Source organism: Spermophilus citellus (assembly GCF_964194105.1).
Source record: "Spermophilus citellus genome assembly, chromosome: X".
Taxonomy (NCBI): Eukaryota; Metazoa; Chordata; class Mammalia; order Rodentia; family Sciuridae; genus Spermophilus; species Spermophilus citellus.
The window spans coordinates 43,067,936-43,085,640 of NC_138190.1; the positions used below are offsets into that span (position 1 = coordinate 43,067,936).

The following is a 17,705-nucleotide window of genomic DNA, read 5'->3' on the forward strand; positions in this document are numbered from 1 at the left end:
ACTACCCACCCATTAAGTCACTTGGTAGCTGTCTGCCTTCTGTATCATCAGGTTCCACATCTGTGGATTCAATCAACCACAGATTGAAAATGTTCTTTAAAAAATTGTGTTTGTACGGAATATGTACAGACTTTTCCCCCTTGGCATTCCCTAAACAGTATATGGCATTGCTACTATTTACATAGCATTTGCATTGTATTAGGTATTATAAGTAATCTAGATATGTTTTCAACTATACAGGAAGATGTATGTAGGTTCTATGCAAATACTACACCATTTAAAATTTTTAAAAACTTTTTTTGTTGCTGCATCTCAATTATATAGAATGGCGGGTTTGATTATCACATATTCACACATACATAAAAAGAATTTGGGGGGGCTGGGGTTATGGCTCAGTGGTAGAGCACTCTCCTAGAACGTGTGAGGCACTGGGATCGATCCTCAGCATCGCATAAAGATAAATAAATAAAGGTCCATCTACAACTAAATTTTTTTTATAAAAAGAATTTGATCAATTTTACTCCCACATCCTCCCATTCTCCTCTCCTCCCTCCCTCATCCCCTTCCTTTATCCTAATGGCCTCCATTCTACTTTCACAGTGTCCCTCAACTGTCTATTTTTCTCTTTCTAGCTTCTACATTTCAGAGAAAACATATACTTTTCTCTGGATCTGACAAATTTCACTCAAAATTATGATCCCTTGTTCTATGAATTTTACTGCAAATGACATCATTTCATTCTTCTTTATGGTTGAATAAAACTCCATTGTGTGTGTGTGTGTGTGTGTGTGTGTGTGTGTGTATACGTTCTTTATCCATTCAACTGTCGACATTTAGGCTGATTCCATAACTTGGCTAATTGTGTTATGATAGACATAGCTATGCATGTATCTCTAAAGTAAGTTGAATTTAATTCTTTTGGATAAATACCAAGGGTCATATGGTAGCTAGGTCATATGGTAGTTCTACATACACTTAGCTTTTGAGGGATATTGATACTGCTTTCCATAGTGGCTGTACAAAATTTACAGTTTTAATAGTTTCTCTTTTTCCCCAAACCTTGATGATATTCTAACTGGAGTGAGATGGAATTCAGAGTGTTTGCATTTCCCTGATGACTAAAGACTTTGAACATTTTTTCATACAGTTGCTGGCTATTTGTACTTCTTTTGAGAAGCGTCTATTCAGTTTGCCTGCATTTATTGATTGGGTTATTTACTTTTTTAACGTTGAAGGTTTTATTTATTTATTTATATATTCTGAATATTAATTCTCTCTCAGAAGAGTAGCTGGCAAAATTTTTCTCCCATTCTGTTGGTTGTCTCTTTGCTTTGTTGTTTCCTTTGCTGTGGAGTAGCTTTTAAATATGATGCTATTCCATTTATTGATTAGCTCTAATTTCCTGAGCTCTAGGGATCCAATACAGGAAGTCTTTGCCCACACTTTTATGTTGAAGCATTTCCCCTATTTTTCTTCTGTTACAAACTTTCTATTGTTTTTTGTTTATATGTTTGTTTTGCAGCACTAGGGATCGAACCCAGGGCCTCATTCATGCTAGGAAAATGCTTTACCAGTGAGCTACTACCCCAGGCCAGTTTCCAGTCTTACACTTAGGTCTTTGATCCATTTTGGGTTCTCTTTTATACAGGGTGATAGATAGGGATTGAGTTTTATTCTTCTACATATGGATTCTAGTTTTCCCAGCACCACTTGTGGTGTATTACATTTATTGATTTGCATATGTTGAACCAGGCTTGTATCTCTGGAATGAAACCAACCTGACCATGATGTATATCTTTTTTTTTTTTCCCCAAGTACTGGGGATAGAACTCAGGGGCACTTGAACACTTACCTGGATCTTTAGCCCTTTTGTAATTTTTATTTTGAGGCCGGGTCTCCCTAAATTGCCAAGGCTGGCTTTGAACTTATGATCCTCCTGCCTCAACCTCCCACATCACTGGGATTTGCAAGCCTGTGCCAGTGTGCCTGGCTGTAGGATGCTAGGAATTGAACACAGCAGTGCTCTACAACTGAGCTACACTCCCAGCACTTTTTAGTTTTTATTTTCAAATTTTATTTATTTATTTATTTATTTATTTATTTATTTATTTATTTATTTATTTTGGTACTGGGAATTGAGCCCAAGGGTGCTTTACCACTGAGTTATATCCTCTGCCCTTTTTAGTTTTTATTTTTAATTAAACCAATTTATTATTATTATTATTATTGTCCTGGGAATTTAACCCAGCGGTGCTCTACCACTGAGCTACATCACCAGTCCTTTTGATGTTTTTATTATTTATTTATTTTGGGCACTGGGGATTGAATTCAAGGATACTTGACCACTGAGCCACATCCCCAGCCCTATTTTGTATTTTATTAGAGACCAGGATCTCACTGAGTTGCTTAGTGCCTTGCTCAAAATTGCTGAGGCTGGCTTTAAACTAGAGATTCTCCTGCCTCCACTTCCAGAGCTGCTGGGATTATGGGGGTATGCCACTTTGCCTGGCTGGAATGACTTTCTTAAGGGCCTTTAAGCCATTTCTTTGAAATATGAAAATCAATGAGGATAGTGCCTTCATGTGATTGTCACCAGAGGAGTTTCTCCTAGGTGCCTTACTTCAAGCTTGTCAGCATCTGCTTGTTACAGAGATAGTTATATTGTTTTCTTCAGACAAAGGAAATTAAGTAGCACAGAAGGCCATACCAGTTTCCAGGTGAATTCAGGACTTGTGTGGCAGTATGTAGTTTTTACCCTTGAGTGCTGCTGTGCAGACAGGCCAGTGAGCAGCATACCTGGACTTTCTGGTTCCTCTCATCAATTTTGTATTGCTTGAAATACTACACCCAAAGTGTGGGATCTGGCTTGCCAGACAGCTGCTGAAAGGGCAGATGATCCAATCTAGAACTGTGGCAGAGTTAATGCCTATTGGGTAAACTTTTTTTCTTTTTAAAGGGTAAATTTTAGCCAACATGAAAAAAAAATTGATCATGTATTAGACCCCAAGTAGCATATTTTAAAAAGTTTTATTGCTTATTGCTGCATTATAAAAACACACAATACACTAAGCCATATTTGTACATGCACATAATTTTATCAATCATATTTCCTCCTCTTTTCCATCTCCCACACATCTGTTTGCTCTATTCCACTGATCTCCTTATAAGTACAATCTTTTTTTTTTTTTTTGGTAGTCATGGTGCTACCAGGGATTTAACTCCAGCCATTTTTATTTTATTTTGAGTCAGAATCTCCCTAAGTTACCAAGGCTTGCCTAAAACTTGCAATTCTCTTGCATCTGTCTCACAAATTACTGGGATTATGTGCCACCACACCCAGCCTATACAATCTTTTTTCTTTTTTGGTACTGGGGATTAAACCTAGGGTAGCTTTGCCACTGAGCTACATATCCAGCCCTTTTTATTTTTGATTTTGAGACGGGGTCTTGCTAAATTGCTTAGGGCCTTGCTAAATTACTGTGGCTGGCCTCAAATTTGCAATCTTCAGACTCCCAAATCACTGGGATTACAGCTGTGTGCCAACTGTGCACCAGTGGCCTGAACAGTCTTGATATCTCTCTCCCAACTGTAGAAAAATTACAAGTGACATTCTATGGACACGATGCAATCAAACTATAACAATTTTACTAAGAACTTTAAAAAAGGGCTAGGGATGTAGCTCTGTGGTGGAAGTGGATTCAATCCCTAGTACAAATTTGCCCAAAGAACCAGGCAATCTTGTCTCTGTCCCCACCAATTCTCTCAAAAGACAAAATATTTCACCAAATATTGCAAACAAGAGAGGATGCCATCTGAGGATCATGATCTGTGAAGAATTCTTTAAAAATAGAAAGCAGCTCAAATGATATTAGGGTGAAGGGAATTACAAGTCAAAACAAGCAGGAGAAGGGCTGGGAATGTAATTTGGTGGTAGAGCACTTGCTTAGCATACAGAGGCCCTGGGTTCCATCACAGCACTGCAAAATGCAAAACAAAAACAGAACCAACACACACACACACACACACACACACACAATACAAAACAAAAACAAAAAACATGCAAGAGAAGACAACTAAGAAGGGAAGAATATATCTAGTGAAACCCTAAGTATAGGGTAAGTGGATAGAAAGAGTAAGATCTGGGCTGTGGGGTGTGTCAGTGGTAGATAACCTGTCTAGCATGCCCAAAGTCCTGGGTTCAATTCCACAGTAGTGGGGGGGGGAAGCACAAATTATACTATAGGACTATTTTTTTTTTATTGGTACCAAGGATTGAACTAGGGGAACTTAACCCCTGAGACACATCCCCAACCCTTTTTATTTATTTATTTTTATTTAGAGACAGGGTCTTGCTGAGTTGCATAGGGCCTTGCTAAGTTGCTGAGAGTGGCTTTGAACTTGCGATCCTCCTGCCTCAGCCTCCCAAGCTGTTGGGATTACAGGTGTGCACCACCGTGCCCTGCTACAAACTATACTCTAAAGGGTGCTAGTTGAGCTGTTAGCACCGTTACCCTTACACTAGGCAGACAACACTCAAATGTTAGACTGTGAACTCCCTACCTGCTGTCTGATTAGGACGCCTAAGGGTGAGGAATTCTAAGAAGTGTATCAGAGCTGGGTGAAACTTCAGTTCCTTGCAAACAAAATGGAGAGAAACCCACATTTGTAGAGAAGGGCCAATCTTCAACCTGTCTACTCCATAGCAAATTACCCAAAGTTGACGAGGGTACATAATAAGTGCATTGTGAGATGTTAACAGTCTTGAGAACTGTGCCCTCCTTCTACTTGCCTACCCCTACAGAGATGTCTCCTCTGTCAGAGGCCTAAAGTTTCTCCAATAAAATACCATTCCCTTAGATACAGTTGGGAAAATGTATTATTTACTGAATGTATTTTTGGTGAGCAAAGCTCAGATCTTTTCTCTCTCTCTGTCTCTATCTCTTGTCTTTCCCTTTCTTTTTCTGGAAATTGAACCCAGGGGTACTCTACCACTGAATTACATCCTTAGCCATTTTTAGTTTGAGACAGGGTCTTGCTATGTTGTGGAGGCTAGCCTCCAACTTGCTATCCTCCTGACTCAGCTTCCCCAGTTGCTGGGATTACAGGTGTGAGCCTGGCTCAGAACTCTTTTCTTGTAATAAAATCTACTTTCTTTTATCACTTGTCACTGCATTTTTTTTCTAGCTCTCTACTTGGAACAAAGATGTTTTAGAATCAACTAAAAATTATGGAAAAACAAAACTAAGACTGCAAGGTAAAAGAGAAAAAGTAATTTGGATCCTTATCACAAGGACATATCCTGTAATTCTAGTCATTCCAGAGGCTGTGGCTGAAGGATCACAAGTTTAAGGCCAGCCTCAGCAACTTAGTGAGGCCCTAGACAACTTATAGAGACCCTGTCTCAAATAAAAAAATAAAATAAAAAGGTCTGAGGATGTAGTCAGTAGTTCAGTAAAATGCCCCTGGGTTCAATTCCCAGTACTAAAGAAAAAAGACATATTCATGCACACTGGGCCTCAGGCTTGGTGGGAGGGGAAGGCTGTTTGTGGGGTCAAGCAAATCCAAAGTCTCACATATTCTGAATTTGGGTCAGAAAATTCACAAAATTTGAATCTGTCACATGGCAGGAGGCAGAGGGAGTAGAGGGGGAGGAATAGAAGAAGGGGAAGAAAGAGAAGGAGGAATGTGGCAAGGTATCTTTATATACCCCAAAGATCCTAATGAAAATGTTTTGTTATGACTTGGAATCTTACCACTGTGCCACATCCCCAGCCCTTTTTATTTTTTATTTTAAGAAAGGGTCTCACCAAGTTGCTTGTGGCCTCACTACGTTGTTGAGGCTGGCCTCCAATTTGTGATCTTTCTGCCTTAGTCTCCCAAGCTGCTGGAATTACAGGCATATGATACCACACCTGATTTGACTTAGAATCTTTGACCCACACTTACCTACTTCTGTCTAATGTGCAGAGTGATCCAACCATGAATTCCATCTTCCAAAGGGAGAAAGAAAAATCAAATCCTTAAGTATCTCCTAATTGCATGGAGAATAAAGTACTCAATCTCTAGTAGCAGAACATTACATTTTTTTGTAATAATAAACTATATTGGGGCAAGATAGTCTGTTTCCTCTGAGGCACAGGTAGAGCCATGTCCATGTCTACCCAAGTGGCACCCACCTTTCCCTGTAGTGCCAGGAGGGATGTTCTGGGGAACCTCTGCTCTTGGACTCATGCTCACAACTTCCTTCCTCCCTCTGGTGGCTTTTTTGTTTTTTTGTATTGGTGGGGACTGAATGCTGAGCTACATCCCCAGCCCCTTTTTTATGTTTTATTTTGATAAGTGTCTCACCAAATTCCTTAGCCCAGTAACTCAGTAGAATGCCCCTGGGTTCAATTCCTAGTACTAAAGAAAATTCTGAGGTACATCCCCAGCCCCCCTTTTTTATGTTTTATTTTGATAAGTGTCTCACCAAATCCCTTAGGGCCTCGCTAAATTGCTGGCCTTGAACCCGAAATCCTCCTCCTCAACCTCCTGAGTTGCTGGGATTACAGGCATATGCCTCCACACCCAGCTTCTGGTGTCCTTGATAACCCACACTTGGCCCTGTCTCCCTTGTTTCTCTGCCCAACTCCTCTTCTACTCATCTTACATATCTCTGTACTCCCCAGCCTCACTACCATTGCCTAGGAAAAACCTAAACAAATCCTCTAGCTTTCTTTTCTCTGAATTGACTTAAAAATCACTAATTTTGGAGGTTACACAGCTGGGTGATACATCAGTAGACCCATGATGGGCAGTCTCATGCCTTTATCCAGTGGACTTTTCCATCTATTGCTCCCCTGCATTGAGACCAAGTTGAAACTTCTATTCCTGCCCACCACATGGTGGAGAGTGGACATTCCTTCCTGGTTCCTTCACATTCTTCAATTGATGGTTTCATCTGTCTCCTTCCACACACTCTCCAAGAGACTATTTCAGCCCCTGAAGCTGAAGATCAATGAGACTGCAAAGGCCAAGGCGCCCAATCATCTATTGCAGAATACCACCCTAGGACTGGGGTGAACAGTGTCTATCAATATAAAAACTGATAAAATTCTCCACTAGAATACCACCTCCATGTGGACAGGGATGTTGATTGGCCTGGTTCCCTGATGTCTCTTCAGCAACTAGGACAGTGCACTGCACTCAGTACCCATTCATTAGGTGTTTGTTGAATGAATGCTTCCTTTGATGCAACAATTCTGCTTCTAATAATCTATCCTAGAAAAATACTCACACATGCACAAAGCTGTGTATACAAGAATGAGAGGAGCCGCTGATAAGGAAACACTTGCAAATGTTTATTGTTTGTGACAGATGCAGGATAAATGAAAGATGGGAGTTTGCAGCATGAAGCATGTGTTGAACAGGAAACAGACTGAGGGGAACTTGTCCAGACAGACAACTTAGTAGTGGGGCAAAGCAGAGAAGAGATGCCCATAGTGATATCCCTGTATGTGTGTGTGTAAATGCAGAGAAAAATCTGTAATTAAACATCTATGTCTTTGGTAGGCCCACCTGGAGCAGAGGAAAGGTAGTGCTGTTCAATGCAGAGAATATCTAACAATATTTGTTTTTGAAAATAGGCACATGGATACACACAGACAGATATATACATTAGGTATATGTCTTGCCCAATAAATTCTAATATCTAACAGATTGCTGGGCATATAGCAAGAAAAATTCTAACAGAATACATAACATATAGTAAAAATAAATGATGCTTAAATTTTTAATGTTATGAATTCTTCCTTTAATTTGCTTATACACCTGAAGGTCAGAAGTTCAGAGCCATGCCCACGACTATAAAAAAGGTCACCACGTTTTGCTTCTCATCATGGGAAGGTCACATCCCTGAAGCTGAGGGGAAAAGACAGAGGAAAAAGAAGTGAGAGTGAGTTACCACTGCTAACTCTTCCTCCTGACCTGCAGAACGCACACACTTCTGTGTTGCCCAAGGTCAGGACCTCTACTCCTCCAAGTGAGCCCTCTGCTTAGGCCACAGGGACTTCCTCACCTGTCCTGTTCTATGAATTCTTAGGCTATAAGAAGGTATAGCCTGCATGCTGGGAGCTGACCTGGGATTTGGGAGCCTATGGCATCCTGGATAGGAAAGGTCCTCAGATACACAAGAGTAGGGAATAGAAAAGTGTGGGAAATCTTAGCCTCAATGCTGCACTCCAAGGGATTATGGGAAGTGAATGAGTTTGGAGAACAAGTGACCAGATAAGAACAAAACAGCATATTTGCAGGGGCATGGAAGATGTGTCAAAGGGTCATTTACAGAGTCAGTCTTCTTCCTCAGGGTCGCTGATCTCTTCATATGCCACGAGATACTTCCTTTCCCGCAACCTGTGGCTCCAGATATTCACATTCTTCTTTCTGGGTCCTAAGATAGGGAAGAGATGGTTATTGAAGGTTGGGTGCCATAGGGAATGGTAAGCCTGTTTTGTCAGAAAAGGAGATGCCCCCTCCCTCCCAAGTGCCCCATCCCTCTACATGCAAGGATGGGACATTTAGATCTGCACAAATACACACTAATTCCCAGTTCAAGTTTTAGCTTTTCATCACTCCCATCTATAGGTTTAGATTCCCAAATTCTTCTCTCACTAGAACATTCACTCTTGTTTCATTCAGTGTGTATCTGTGAATGGAATATGTGTGTCAGACATTGAGTTGATTAAGATATGTTCCTAGGTTATCAAGTGGGATAGAATTACCTGAGCAACTTTCATGTTGTGAGGTTTTCTAGATTTAATGTAAGGCTTCCAAACAATTATGAACTATGGTTCTTAAATTCCATTTTATGGAATAATAATCTGGAGTTCAGAAAATTTAGAAGATGAAAAGTCATCTGGCTTTTAGATGCATTATGAATCAAATCTGTGATTCTGAAGTCAAGTTCTAATATCTCAGCTGGCACTGGGTGAGCTCCCAAGCAAAGCTTGGACCCAAGCCTGTCAAGGGTCCAAGACACACACCCAGATCATGCCCCTGAACAGATCCAGGGAAGTCAGAGGGGTTGTTTCCGAATTGTTTCTTCTCACCTGACACCTTCTCACTTTGCTTCCCAGAAGTACTTGCTTTTCCTAACGGGTATAGTTGTCTCTGAGCCTGTCCTGAGCCAACTGCTTTTGGCACTCCCTTTGGATCATTTTCTTCTGTTGCTGGCTTCTTGGGCATCTTTTAAAATATGAAGGTCATATATAAATATTATCAATGTCATTTCTCTAGTGCTTTATAGATTATAAAGTGTCTTCATAAGCATTACCTTAATTAATGTTCTTATCACCTCTGGAAGATCATTACATTATCCATACCTAAATTATGAGGAATCTGGGAGGTTAGAAGGTAAAAGAATGGCCTAAGTAAACAGTGTTTCCAGAACTAGGATGCTTATCTTTATGCTCTGTCCAGACTGACATTTTCATAAACACAAAAAGTCTCCATGTGATTGGTAGTGTGGTATGCAGAATATCTGGGGAAGAAAAGTATTTTATAAATCCACAATATCTAAAAGGAAGGGTTTCAGGAAAAATGTAGGGGATCACATATAAGCTTATAGACAGATATTGGAGAGTAAATGTAAAAATAAATAGAGAGGCAGATTGCTGTGGCACACACCTGTAACCCCGGCAGCTCAAGAGGCTGAGGAAGGAGGATCACAAGTTCAAAGCCAGCCTCAGTGACTTAGTGAGGCCCTAAGCAACTTAGCAAGACCCTGTCTCAAAATAAAATATAAAATGGGCTGGGGATGTGGCTCAGTGTCTAAGGGTTCAATCCCCAGTACTAAAAAATAAAAATAAAAAAAGAATAGAGGGGGATATGGGAGTAGCTCAATGGTAGAAGGCTTGCCTACTTTGGATAAGGGCCTGGGTTCCATCCCCAGCACTGCAAAAAACAAAACAAAACAAAAAAACAAATAACAATAACAACAACAACAGCAATAACAAAAACAACAAAACACAAAATCCTCATTATTATTTGGAGATTATAACAGAAACAATGGCATAGATGTTATACTAAGGATTAAATAAATTAACCCATGTGAGTTGTTTAAAATAGTACCTGGCATGACTACAAAACAAAATAAGTATTAGCTACCCACAGTTGTTCATAAGTCTTATTAAACTATGAATGCTACATCAGGCATTATGATAAAGTGATGAGAAAGTCCAGGGATGTAGCTCAGTGGAGGAGAACATGCTTAGCATGTGGAAGGCCCTGGATTTAATCCCCAACACCAAGAAAAAAAATCGAGAGAGAGAGAGAGAGAGAGAGAGAGAGAGAGAGAGAGAGAGAGAGATAGATAGATAGATATGGGGAGGGGATGCAGCTTAGTGATAAAGCATGTGCTTAATATTAATATGTTCAAGGTCTTGGGTTCAAACCCTGGCATGAAGGGAAAAAAGTAAGAAAAGAAAAAGATTTGAGGAAAGGCTAAGATATTTTTAATACTTTCCCACTCTTACCAATATTGACATCCACAGAAAGACAAAGGTGCTCTTGTCCTTTATATTTGAGAGATACTCACCTCCTTGCGTTTTCTCTGTCGTATGCCAGAAGCACTTTTAGGCAATTCATCTAAAAGAGGGTGATAAATCAGAATTTTTCCTTTTTTGTAAATATTCCAAATTCCAGACTCAGGTGGTATTAGGAAATGCTAGAGCATAGGGTTGAATTCACCCACTGGGGAGGATTTGTTTAAGAATGGCTTCTGAATTATCTTTAATAGTGGCTTGGGAATTTATTTTGAAGCATTAATGCAGATGATTCCTTATGATGGATTTAAAAATGTGGATTAAATTTATCATTGTTGGGGCTGGGGATGTGGCTCAAGCGGTAGCGCGCTCGCCTGGCATGCGTGCGGCCCGGGTTTGATCCTCAGCACCACATACAAAGATGTTGTGTCCGCCAAATACTAAAAAAATAAATATTAAAAAAATTCTCTCTCTCTCTCTTTAAAAAAAAATTTATCATTGTCTCCTTCCCTTCCATTCCATATCTCTTGTTTTTTCCCCACAGAATTAAATTGATTGGTTGAGAATTTGAACTGTATGTACTTAAAGATGTGCGACAATTAAAAATGGAAAAATTATGCAGTATGCTGGTTATATCTTAATTATTCCGTTATATGTGTGAGACCCTGGGTTTGATCCTCAGCAACACATAAAAATAGATAAGTGGAATAAAGGTATTGTGTCCAACTACAACTACAAAATAAATATTTTAAAAATGTGTGAGGAAGAGCTAGGCAAGGAAGAGCTAGCAAGAGCTAGGCTACTCACACCTGTAATTTGGGAAGCTGAGGCAGACGATCACAAGTTCAAGGTTTGCCTCAGCAACTTAACAAGGCCCTAGGCAACTTAGTGAGACCCTGTCTCAAAACAAAAAATCTCTGGGTTAAATCCCCAGTAAACTCCCCACCCCCAAATGTGTGAAGAAGTGTGGACTCAGTGCAGTGGCTCTGAAATCTTCCCAGTGTAAAGATATTCCTTTAAGTGAAAAATTTTGTATTCAAGCCCTAAATTTTCCAACCTGTTCAGTGATTGTGGGAACTTGCAGAACCTGGCTTGTTTAGTTGGGGATGCCCAGGTCTGTGGAGAACGTTTGGACATTTAACCAATTTATTTATTTTTGGTACTGGGCTTGAACTCAGGGTCACTCAACTACTGAGCCACATCCCCATCCCTATTTTGTATTTTATTTAGAGACAGGGCCTCACTGAGTTGCTTAGGGCCTCACTTTTGCTGAGGCTGGCTTTGAACTCACGATCCTCCTGCCTCAGCCACCCAAGCCACTGGGATTATAGGTGTGGGCCACCACGCCCAACTGTTTGGACATTTTAACCCTGTGTTATAACTGCACTGTCAGAGCAAAAGAACAATTAAGTACATCTTCTCTTTTTTTTCAATTATTTTTTTAGTTATAGGTGGATACAATATCTTTATTTTATTTTTATGTGGTGCTGAGGATCGAACCCAGTGCCTCACGAATGCAAGGCAAAAGCTCTCCCTCTGAGCCACAATCCCAGCCCCAACATCTTCTCTTCATTATGATGACTGTTCACATTACTCAAATGCATTAAGATTTCTTCTCTAGAATCCATCTGTTTTTTTTTCACCTTGTGCTATCTCTGCTTACTGACAAGTGGGAAAGTTGGAGTTGTGTGAGGGGGAGGGTGGGTGGGATAGCTCTCTCAACTCTCCCACTGGGCATTATGGCATGAATTTGAAGTCCCAGTTACTCAGGAAGCTGATACAGGAGAATCATTTGAGCTCAGGCATTTTAAGCCAGCCTGGACAACACAGCAAGACACTGTCTCTGAAAATATAAGCAAACAAACAAAACACTGTCTTTTAAATAGAATGCACAAAGTCAGGTTTGTGAGTGAGAACACTACTATTTGGGTCTGTTTTTGTTTTTGTTTTGTACCAAGGATTGAACCCAGGGACACTTTTTATCACCGAGCCATATACTTAGAACTTTTTATTTTTTTATTTTGAGACAGGGTCTTGCTAAGTTGCTGAGCTGACTTTGAACTTGCAATCCTCTTGCCTCAGCCTCCTGAGTCCCTGGAATTACAGGTGTGTGCCATTGCACCTGGCCACTATTTTTGTTTTTAAAATATTATTTTTTAGTTGTAGATGGACAAAATACCTTTATTTTATTTATTTTTATGTGGCATGGAGGATTGAACCCAGGGCCTCACATATGCTAGGCAAGCACTCTACCACTTAACCACAACAACAGCCCACTATTTGGTTTTAATATAAAATACAGGGAAAGCTGGGTGCAGTGCCTCATACCTGTAATCCCAGTGGCTTTGGAGGCTGAGGTATGAGAATCCCAAGTTCAAAGCTGGCTTCTGCAAGTTAGTGAGTCCCTAAGCAACCTAGCAAGACCTGTCTCAAATCAAAAAATAGGGGTAGGGTTGTGGCTCAACAGTAGAGCACTTGCCTAGAACATGCTATGATCCTCAGCACCACATAAAAATCAATAAAATAAAGGTATTGTGTACAACTACAACTAAAAAACTAAAAAAAATAAAAATAAAAAGGGCTGGAGATATGGCTCAATGCCTAAGTGCTCCTAGGTTCAATCACTGGTACTAAATAAATATTAAATAAAATAAAATAAAAATAAAATAGAGGGTGATAACTATCTGCATTACACAATATATTCATCACTGTGTCTCTTCTGCATTGTTATGAAATTGACTCATGTTCTTGACTCATGTTCTTAGGGGATTTATCCTTTAAAAAAATTTTCTTAATTATCTTTTTTTAAAGAGAGAGTGAGAGGAGAGAGAGAGAGAGAGAGAGAGAGAGAGAGAGAATTTTTTAATATTTATTTATTTTTTTTTAGTTCTCGGCGGACACAACATCTTTGTTGGTATGTGGTGCTGAGGATCGAACCCGGGCCGCATGCATGCCAGGCAAGCATGCTACCGCTTGAGCCATATCCCCAGCCCTTTAATTATCTTTTGATTCACTAACAGTTTTTATCAAGCACAGCATATCCTTTAAACACTTCTAATTTACAAAAAAAAAAAAATGATGGGAAATAACATTGGATTCAGTGGGATCGCAACACTATCTCACAACTAGTTCTGATCTCTCCAATTTATTCAAATTATATATATATATATATATATATATATATATATATATATAAAGCTGGGCATGGTGGTACATGCCTGTAATCCCAGCAGCTTGGGAAGCTGAGGCAGGAGGATCACCAGTTCAAAGCCAGCCTCAGCAAGGGAGAGGTGCTAAGCAACTCAGTGAGATCCTGTCTCTAAATAAAATACAAAAAGGGCTAGGGATGTGGCTCAGTGGTTGAGTGCCCCTGAGTTCAATCCCTGGTACCCCCCCAAAAATTATAACAAAAGAAAACAAACCACTAATACAAGTCATGGCTGAAGCTGTCTGTGGAGTCCCTTCCAGTCCTTGTCATCCTTCATTCTCCATTTTTAGCCCTTCTCCTAAATTTGATGGATTTTACTCCTACTTAGTTTTTGTCCTTTTTAATTTTTTTTCCTGTAGTTGTAGATGGACAGCATGCCTTTTTTATTTGTTTCATTTTTATGTGGTGCTAAGGATGGAACCCAGTGCCTCACACCTGCTAGGTAAGTGCTCTGCCACTGAACTACAGCCCCAGCCCTTTCTTTTTGTTCTCATTTTGCATGTTTTAGAATTTTGTATGAATGGCCTCCTATGCTTAACTTTCTGCAGCAACCCTTTTCACTCAGCTTTGACCTGTGTAAGGGGGCAAGAAAGTACCTGTGAAGCTTTTCCAGGAAACTGGACTGAAAAGCAATTGGGCAGAGACTCTTTGCATCCCCTTCCTGTCCACTTACCCTGACTCCCACGGTTGCGACATTCATCAGAATCATCGCTCTGGGATTCTATGATCTGTCCGTTAGAACTCATGAAAGCAGGAAGGGTGGCTCTGAGACCTAGAAAGAAGCAAATTGTTTGTTCCTTAAGAGACAACCTGAGAGAAGGAATGAAGGGGGAGTGGATTGCTGGGATGCCAAAGGCCGGCAGGAGAGAAATGTACAGGATTCAGGTTTGAGTTCCAAGGTGATCAGCCCCTGCCCTCAGACATGCACAGGATATAATAGAACAGGACACTCAAATACTGCCTTGACATTTCTCCCTGAACAAAAGGAAAATGGGGAGCACTCACTACAGCCTAAGAAGCCATAACATGGAATGGGACCAAGGGATGCTCACGTATTCCCAGGCTTGTCTGCACTCAGCTTTGTCCTGTTACCTAGACTAGTCATGGTGGTGTAGTTTCTTTTCAAATACACATAGGTAATTTTCTCCGAATGGCTCAGCTTTGCCCACTCTTTCTTAGAGAAGTATTTGGAAATATCCCTGAAGGCCTAGAAAAGAAGGAAAAGTAAATTCTGGAAGCCACTCAGGGCTGCTTCCTCGGCTGCAGGGCCTCTGCAGTGGATCTGGGAACTGGAGATAATCCCTCTTGGGTGTTGTACTGATTGAGAGAACAGGGGCAATACTGCCTAGCTTCTCCCCTGGCATGCAGTAGGTGCTGAATACTGATGGCTAACTCTCCTCCCACCTTTCAGAATGGGCTGAGAGTCACAGGCTTGTCCAGGGAAGCTGGGGGAAGACATAATGTAGGTGGGAATTTCTCAAGGCTCTAGATCACTTCCTGAGTCCTTGCTCCTTGTCCCCAGTGCCATCTCCTGAAAAATCTAGTCACCCTGGGGAAGAAATCTTGTCCCCTGGCTACTCATCTGCCCCCTCCAGATTACCTCACCTTGTATTTCTTCTCTGATTTCTGAGTATCTTCCCTGAGGCTCTTTGAAAAGGAGCTGTCTTTGTTCATGGCACTGGGAATAGTCTGATCTTGAAGGGACAGCCTGATTCTCTCCAGCCACAAGACCAAAGGTCCTGTGGAGGGAGAAAGCATGGAGGGACGGCCACACTCAGCCAGTCACCTGGGATTAGGTTCGACTTTTCTCCATACTGGTCTTAACTGTCCCTGAGTAAGGACATTGGGGGAAATTTGGGTGAGAACAAGGGAGTGGGAGAAGTAGTGGTTAGGAATGACAGGTTTCTGTGGGCATGAGCAAAGCAGCCTTGTGTCTCTGAGAGCAGGTTGGCTGCTGTTGATAGTAGTTCCCCTGGAGCTTGTCTTAAACTGAAGGCAAAATAGAAAGATGTTGGAGAAGTCAGGCACAGAAAGACAAACGACGCACATTCTCAACTCTTGGGGAAGCCAAAAAAAGTTGATTTTATAGAAGAGCAGAATAGTACCACTAGCAACCAGAAAGGGGAGGAGACGGGTAGAGGGAGGTCAGAATAGGTACCAAATACAGTTAAAAAAAAGAGGAATAAATTCGGTTTTGATGGAGACTATAACTTACAACAGTTGATCATATATTTTATAAAGAATTAGAAGAGCCAGGTGTAGTGGCACACACCTTTAATCCCAGCAACTCAGGAAGATTGCAAATTGAAGTTCAGCCTCAGCAACTTAGCCAGACCCTGACTCAAAATAAAAAAAAATAAACAGGGTTGGGGATGTGGCTCAGTGGCTAAGCAACCCTGGGTTCAATCGGGTATCAAAAAACGAACAAAACTGGGCTGGGAGTTGTGGCTCAGTGGTAGATGGCTCACCTAGCACGCGCAAGGCCCTGGGTTCAATACCACATAAAAATAAGTAAATAGGGCTGGGGATGTGGCTCAAGCAGTAGTGCGCTTGCCTGGCATGCACGGGGCACTGGGTTCAATCCTCAGCACCACATAAAAATAAAGATGTGTCCACCGAAAACTAAAAAATATTAAAAAATTCTCTTTGTCTCTCTCTCTCTCAAAAAAAAAAGTAAATAAAGGTATTGTGTCCAACTACAATTTTTTTTTTTAAGTTTTCGGTGGATACAACATCTTTATTTATTTATTTATTTATTTTTTATGTGGTGCTGAGGATCAAACCCAGCGCCTTTTGCATGCCAGGCAAATGCGCTACCACTTGAGCCACATCCCCAGCCCCGAAAAAAAAATTATTAAACAAACAAAACACCCAGAAGATAGGAGTTTGAAGGTTCTCAATGTTTAATGAAAGGCAAATGTTAATTAGCCTGATTTGATCAGTACGCTTTATATAGAGGTATTGAATTTTCATACTGTATCCCATAAACATATATAATTATCATATGCCAATTAAAAATTAAAAAAAGAAAAAAATCCTTGAGGAAGCAGTGACTTTTGTGTACAGTTGGGGTTTTTTTTTTTTTTTTTTTAGGTTAAAATTTCTCTATAGCCTTTCCCACAAAAAAAAAATTAGACTAAGTTTTTGTAAGACAAAACAAAAGGTGAACTATTTTCCTTTTATAGTTTTTTAGCCTTTTATTTTATTCAAATTTTTTAAAATTTCAATTGACAAAAATTCTGTTTGTGAGGTAGTGTGATATTTCAACTCACAGATACAATGTGTGGTTATCAGATCTGAGTAATTTGCATATGCATAGTGAGTGTAATTTTTTAAAAATATGTATTTTTTAGTTGTAGTTGGACACAATACCTTTATTTTATTTACTTATTTTCATGTGGTACTGAGGATAGAACCCAGGGCCTCTCATGGGCTAAGGAAGCACTCTACCACTGAGCTACAACCCCAGGCCATGAGTTTGTATTTTTAATATATAGTGTATTGTTAGGTAAAGCAGAGGAGGGGAGTCTCACAGGTCATTTGATCTCTCTGATTGATGGGGTTGGGGTGTCAGGGAAAGGATGTGTGGTTTGGCTCTTTTTATTTTATTTTATTTTTTGGTGGGTACTGGGATTGAACTCAGGGGCACTTAGCTACTGAGCCACATCCCCAGCCCTCCAGCCTTTTTTCATATTTTGTTAGAGACAGATTCTCACTGAGTTGCTTAGCACATCGCTTTTGCAGAGGCTGGCTTTGACCGAGAGATCTTCCTGCCTCAGCCTCCCGAGCTGCTGGGATTACAGGCGTGTGTGTCACTGTGCCCAGCTGTGATTCTGCTCTTGAAGAAAAACAGGGGTCGCTAATTTGGGTGAATTTAGGAGCTACTACTGCGTTAATCTGGAAAATATTCGAATGAAGGGAGTTAGAAGCTCTGAGATGATAGGACTAGCCACCACTCAAGCCAAGGGAGTGTGGGG

The 17,705-nt window shown here is 40.5% G+C and overlaps 1 protein-coding gene across 1 annotated transcript; it reads right to left on the bottom strand.

The window, feature by feature from the left end:
* Positions 1-8,327: 8,327 nt before the first annotated feature.
* On the bottom strand, positions 8,328-15,426 carry LOC308639408 (protein SSX1-like; the record flags this gene model as incomplete). Its single annotated transcript, XM_081277673.1, has 6 exons — positions 15,334-15,426; positions 14,821-14,935; positions 14,402-14,500; positions 10,574-10,623; positions 9,087-9,222; positions 8,328-8,428 (listed from the first exon to the last, which is right to left on the bottom strand). Exons 1-6 carry the CDS (start codon positions 15,400-15,402, stop codon positions 8,328-8,330), a joined length of 570 nt encoding a protein of 189 aa, XP_081133799.1. The 5' UTR covers positions 15,403-15,426.
* Positions 15,427-17,705: the final 2,279 nt, after the last annotated feature.